The sequence below is a fragment of the Achroia grisella genome, unplaced genomic scaffold (genome assembly GCF_030625045.1).
Source record: "Achroia grisella isolate CSIRO2021 unplaced genomic scaffold, CSIRO_AGI_Agris_v1 utg702, whole genome shotgun sequence".
Taxonomy (NCBI): Eukaryota; Metazoa; Arthropoda; class Insecta; order Lepidoptera; family Pyralidae; genus Achroia; species Achroia grisella.
The window spans coordinates 1,961,823-1,968,743 of NW_026712999.1; the positions used below are offsets into that span (position 1 = coordinate 1,961,823).

Genomic DNA, 6,921 nt, shown 5'->3' on the forward strand with positions numbered 1-6,921 from the left:
TCAGTCCTTTATCACTGACATCACTAAAGTAAAAAATGACATTCCAGTTTTAATGAACTGTAACAAAATATTAAGTTATTAGTGTACCTAATTAAAGTTAAACTGAAGTTTAATACATATGCGTTTCTGGTTTTTTTTTTTATTCCTGTTGAATTAATTTCACAGGAACATGACTCCCGACTGTCAAGTAACGTATCTATTGAGCCACCAAAGTACACAAATTACACTGAATGAAATAACTCTATCCCAAGTTGGTGAGACTGAGAATCGTGGAACCTAATTAGTGCTTAGACCAACTGACAATTGTATCAATGAGCTTCCGACTAGATACCATCCTCATAACTTCCCAGTGAATTTGTCATGGCTTGACCTGATCTCATGGTAATCATATCATCCTCCACTGGACCTCGGTCAGCGTAAACCGATAGCACAGGCGGATGCGACATTCCATTATCATCCATTTAAAAAACTGTAAGACATTGTTAGTAATGTCACCTACTGCTATTGCTAGCAATATACCGTGTCCGGTTGACCTCCACGGAGTTCCTCCTGTAAACCACCCTGATAAATTCCTGAGGAAATTGCCACGATCGGTGAACTGACCTGACATCATGCTCACCTTATCAACCTCAACCAATGCCCCGCCGCGCCAGCTTGAATCGTTAGTGCAGGCGGAGTGTAAAAGTAATACATTTTGTTAAGAAACCCTTAATTAAAAAGAGTAACTAAACTACTAAATTGCTTCCATGCACGCTGTTGTCCGATTTGAATGGTGAAATGAAAAAATGAAATTAAATAATTGCCTATGAAGGATTAATGTCATAATCCTTATGAATAGCAAGGCATGATGACATAAAGGCAAAAATGTATATTTATTCCCATACAAGCGAATTCTTTTCATCAAATAATTCATTTTAATTTAAGCATCTTCAATTCTAAGCCTTACGCAGGCAACTTTCTACGAAGTCTACTTTGGTAGGTATATTTTATTTCTTACCCATGTGAAAGTAGGCAATGATAATGTTACAGTTCCGAATATATATATAGGCATCCTTTGACTGAGTGCATTATTGAATATCTGCATGTTCAGTTTGTATTGCCTGTCGTATATGTACCACTTTTCGGTGACAGATATTTCTAATATTTCGCACTGAAATTAATATATATTACTATATTTATTATTTATCAGTATTTGGTATCCAGTGCACAAATGCCACATATATTTGTATTTGTTTTAAAGATGAACTATATTTTTTTTATAAATATACTGGTAAGTACGATATATGCGTTTACTTACTATAACCACTATAACCTAATTGTATGTATTACATTTAATCAACATAATTTTAATTACTTTTCTATTTAAATAAAAATGAAAACGACTTTATTTTTATAACACTATAAATTTCTTGTAATCATACCTTCTTTATGTATAATAATACATAAAATATATCAACTAAACATATATGCAGGTATAGAAATAATTTACCTATATAGGTAAAATTTTATTACCGTGTACAGAAAACGGTAATAAAATTATTAACCAGTTGAAAACAGACTTTTAATATCATTATATAAAAACAGATCTTGATCAAACAAAATCAGCATCAGCATCAGGCATCAGTGTGGTACTCATAAAAAACAATCGTACTGAAAAGCTCCTCCTTTTTAAAGTGTCTGAATCTCTATCAAGTAAAGAAAGGAAAACTAAAATAAAAACATAAGCAAGGTATAAAAAGATCTTACTTGATTCTCCACTTGTTGCCCCAATAAGCAAAATATGAGCACCACTACAACAAAGATAAATATGTGGGTGTAATACTTCATTGTATCCGGTGATAGCTTATCCTGAAACGTCCGTGTTAATGTATAGTTCAAATAAACACCTGGCCTCAATTACTAGAGCAATATAATGCTTTTAAGACTAAGACTTCACTTTTTTCCTTTTTACTATAGTACTCATAAAATACTGTAGAGATCTTAATTTTTTTTTATATTTAACATTATTTACATGTTCATTACAATTTTAGCAAGACTTATAAAAACTTTCAAATATTATAAAACCTAAATAAATAAACTACTATATTTAATTTATAATCTTCTCAGTTTTATACTATCAACTGAAACCTTAATGCATCATCATAATCTACCAATCCTTTTCCAGCCGCCAATGGCTTCCCCGAGAACGCTACTTAGTTTCAATTACAAAGATTATATTTAGAAATATAGTCCTTATCGCTATGATATCAATGGGCACAGTATTCTTATTATTTTTATATTCCCTTAGTAGAAAATAATAGACTCTTATGTACAATAAATAATAAAGTGATAGTAAACAATAATAATCCATTATTGCGAAATCATCAGGAATTACTGACAAAGGCTTTTGTAGTGACCACATGGCTGTTGATTTAATTTACAATTACATTTACACTAGTATTTGATACCAGTATTTTGACCACTATTTTCTGTTATTAAGCGTTCCACACGCCTCCCCCTGCTCTAGTACGGTAAAATTATATTTCTTCATCTATTACTTACCGATACAGCGATTTTTACTGAGCACATGCAAACGATCACAATAGACACCAATATAAGGGTCAAGTAGAAGGGTCGACATATTATATTCAATCTATTACCAAATCTGGGAATATAATAAATTATTTATATTTTATTAGTGACAAATCAATGAGTAACGGCTTCTTAAATTAAAATATTTTTGCTTTAATAAAAACATACTGTCGAATATAAACAGCAATAGAAATATACATACAATGAAATAGTTCCGGTGCTACATAAAAAATTAATTAAATAAACATTAAAATAATGAATTAATGAAACGATTAATTTATATTATTTATATTTTAAATACTAGCTCATAAAACGACAAATTTAAATATTTAAATTAAATACCATTTGCAACCGAGTCGATCGTTAATTTATTTATTACAATTACATAAAACTAAACTCCAATCGCACTGTTAATTATAAATAACTAAGTATTAACCTCTGGATAATCACAGGACAGTGCTATCTAGACAGACCCACGGTAAGCAGAGCTTGTGTTGTGGGTACTGATATAAAGGCTTAGATATTTTTTTGTAGATTAAATACGTTTGATTATAATAAATACGTACATAATATACATAGAAAATACCCAGAATGATACAAACAATGATACTTACGAATACAAATGTTTGCACCGTGCGAGGAATCGAACCCGCGACCATCGGGACTAAAGCGGTGTTTTAAACCGATGGACCACCGAGGCAGTCACAAAATAAAAAAAAAATTGTCAGATCTTGACCAAATTTATATGGGAGTACAGAAGGAGCACTGGCTTTCAAACAAAAAATAGTTATCAAAATTCACGTACAGCCGAATTGAGAACCTCCTGGTTTTTTGAAGTTGATTAACCATAATGTTTAAATAGTCTTTATTCGTCCATAAATTTGAGTTAGTTGTTTAAAGATATGAAAACTTAATTAATCATCATCATCATCAGCTCACTACAGTCCACTGCTTGACATAGGCATAGGCTACTGAATTAATAAGTACAACTATACAGATCACCTCTTAAGTTTCACGTAATGGTCCACACAGTCTACCAGGACTGCTGTGCAGCATGGTTGCCATCGTTCATTTTTCTGCTTCAAATACTCCGTAACCAATTCGTCAAGATTCAGAATAATGAATGTCAGTACTTTCAAATGACGTATCTGTTGACCAACGAGCAATATGATCATTGATTGTAGACCGGGATACGCTGAAAATAATATGGCGTTTAAGATTCGAACAACAACTAGGATAGTCTGTAAAACTCTACTCTACTCTGTATATCTTATTTATCTACCACATGGTAATTTTAGCTATGAGGTGGTCGAGTGTCTTTAGTGCTCAGTAAAATGTCCAGACATGTGGCAGCGAGGTGGGCTGGATTATCATTAGGCTCCCTAAAATATGAACGAGTGTAGTGATGGTTGGTTCATCCGTCGTACTCGTAATCGAGTGCTGCTTGCACGGACTGGTCAGCTCATTGTTTAAAAGAGCAACACACTCGTTCTTCTTGTGATGAGACTGCTTTCCGAATGAGCGGTGAATTAAAAAAAAACTATCATTATTAAAAAGTGCTTAAATTAAGTTTATTTCAATAAAGGATTTTCTATTCTATTACAGCCGCCAATCAACTTGCTTTCTAAGATATGTTACGGTTCAAGAATGAGATATGGTATATACAGGGTTTTAATACTCATAGTCGTATTAAAATCCCGTATATAGCTATAACGCACTTGTCATCTTACTGCGGCTTCGCGCCATGCAATTTTTTGCATCTGTGGCGCATTACGTTTGCACGGGAATACTAAAAGAACAAAACTGACTTCTTCTGCAGACATACTGATTATCTACATACTATTTATGTCTGCAATTTACATTTATTCTAATAAAGTACCTATATACACAACAAACCCGAATATAAATACAGCCCCTAGTATCATACCTAACACAGAGCCATACCTTACTCTTTCGGAATAGCAACGCATGTGGGGAATCAGTAATGTCATGTGACATTGTTTGTGCATAGGGCGCCCGATTTTTTCCCCATTCCAGTTGAAGCTGAAGAGGAAACGCCACTATACTTCCTATGTAACTCACTGATGTACAAACCTCCTTTGGGAAGTACACTCTATCCTGAGGAGATAAAAAATATCCTTCTTTTCTTGTCCTTGACGGATCTAGGTAATAGGTAGTAACTTTGAAAAAGGGCGAGCACAATAGATCTATGCAGCTCGCAGTGCTATATGTCTAAACACCTGACAATAGCCCAAAATCCTAAATAAAAAAATACATACATAAAACAAATACACAACAACAAATAATTATTCATGCACATTAATTTGTTGAAACTTAATTTTCATGGTATCAATAAAATAAAAGATTATTTAAAGTACCTACCAATGCAACATAAGTTCCCGGCATAAACGTGATATATAAAAGTAGCTATATAGACGTATAAATTATCTAATTCCCAAGGAAACCACATGTCGAAAGCTGAAACGAAATTAATATAGTCAATTGGTGTATATTTGATAAGCCTGAAATATATATATATATATATATATACATATATATACATAGGTGAAAAATTGGATCCTATCCAGAAGTGATTTAAATGGCAAAACAACATTTACCAGCTCAGTTAGTTTATTGATTGAGAATCAAAAAGAAGAAAAACGTATTCATTTAGCAAAATAAGTAAATACTGTCAAATTACTTAAGACTCTTGATAACAAATTAAATAAAATGGAAATCTAGGTTCACAAAATCATACTCAGAAATATCAGCTGTAGTACTAAAGGAATGAACCATATACCTACTTACATCCTATATTCAATATTTGCGTTACATTACTGTTAAATATGTTTGTAAAAAAAAATTCAACTACGATAATAAACAAATATGTACATATGTTAAAATTACTTACCAAAAAGTCGTAAAGACTTGTCATTCCTAATAATCATTTCATAAATTGGACTGCAAAGATACAGGGTTGCCACAAAGATTCCACAAAATACGTAACATTTGAGTAATATCTGTGTATACTTGAACAATTTCTCTTGTGTATCATTCACTAAATGCCTTAATTCATTAGACTTTACCCCTCCTTCCTCAGAAAGGACATGTTTGACCAATGGCATATCTAATAAAGGGTCCACGTAAATCATTTCTTCTAGAAAATTCCGGAAGTTTCTTCTGAAAGCCAGACATACCGCCAGGGATATAGTCATTATTATCCCCGTCGCCCAAATACAAGCACCTTTGATGAATACCAAGAGATCTGCGGTATTTGTAACGACGAATCCAGTAGTAAAAATGAAGCAAAAAAAACCACCAAAAAAATTTAATATTTGAAATATTAACCATGGTTTTGTATCCCAATTGGTTTTTGCAAATATTGATACACCAGCACTAGATAGAACACGGTGGAATAATTGTAACGTTTGATCCATGTTAGAGGGTACGATATCAATGATCTGTAAAACTGAAGCTATGACTTTCAAGTTGGATTTAAAAGTACAGTTATACACCGTTTACGATTATTTTATGCAATTTTTTATTGTTTTGAATGTAACAAATTCAAATTAAAAAATCATTTATTCATGTAGGACATTTTAGCCGCTTATGAACGTCAACTATAACAAAAGTTACAATGTTCTAGATTCTTTTATAAGTACCAATGAGCATTAAATTATAACTTAAATATATATTTATTTTAATAATAATACGTAACACGTTATTTTTATATAAAACAACACACTCAGTATAAATTTGGACAAAATTGGTACCAATACTGTCATTTGCAAATAAAGCCATCACAATTCATTCCAAGTGTATACAGTGCTACTGTATTATATACAATATTATATACAAGTACAACATCATCAAATTAATTAAATAAGTAATCAGTTATCATTGGAATACCTCTTCTATTGGTAATGTGAATGGGAATAAAAACTTTATTTAAATATTTTCAATATATTCTTTTAATTGCGTATTTCTCAATTCTCCAATCATTACAATTTATATATTTATGAATATCTTCTAATGTGTTAAATACTCTTGTATTTCTAATAAATACAAATATTTAATTTTGTAACTAATTCTGTTTATTAAACCGGATTTAGTATGTAGCAAATTGTATCTAAGTGTACCTGTCATAACGAATATTTAGGCTGGTGTTTTAAAAAAAATATAAAATGATACACCGGTGAGAATTCGTCACATGTTTTCTGACATAAATACTGATATTTGAGCGACACCCTTTGATATTGTGATTTGAAATAAAGAAGTATGTGTTTCTCTTTAATGACTTAGCGGTTCCTAAGTATTATTTTCAACCGACTGCTAAAATAAAGACATTTA

The 6,921-nt window shown here is 31.7% G+C and overlaps 1 protein-coding gene across 1 annotated transcript; it reads right to left on the minus strand.

The window, feature by feature from the left end:
• Positions 1–6,008, minus strand: LOC131850095 (uncharacterized). Its single transcript, XM_059200252.1, has 7 exons — positions 5,483–6,008; positions 4,954–5,049; positions 3,574–3,766; positions 2,542–2,644; positions 1,747–1,848; positions 998–1,150; positions 1–57 (listed from the first exon to the last, which is right to left on the minus strand). Exons 1-7 carry the CDS (start codon positions 6,006–6,008, stop codon positions 1–3), a joined length of 1,230 nt encoding a protein of 409 aa, XP_059056235.1.
• Between the last annotated feature and the right edge of the window lie 913 nt (positions 6,009–6,921).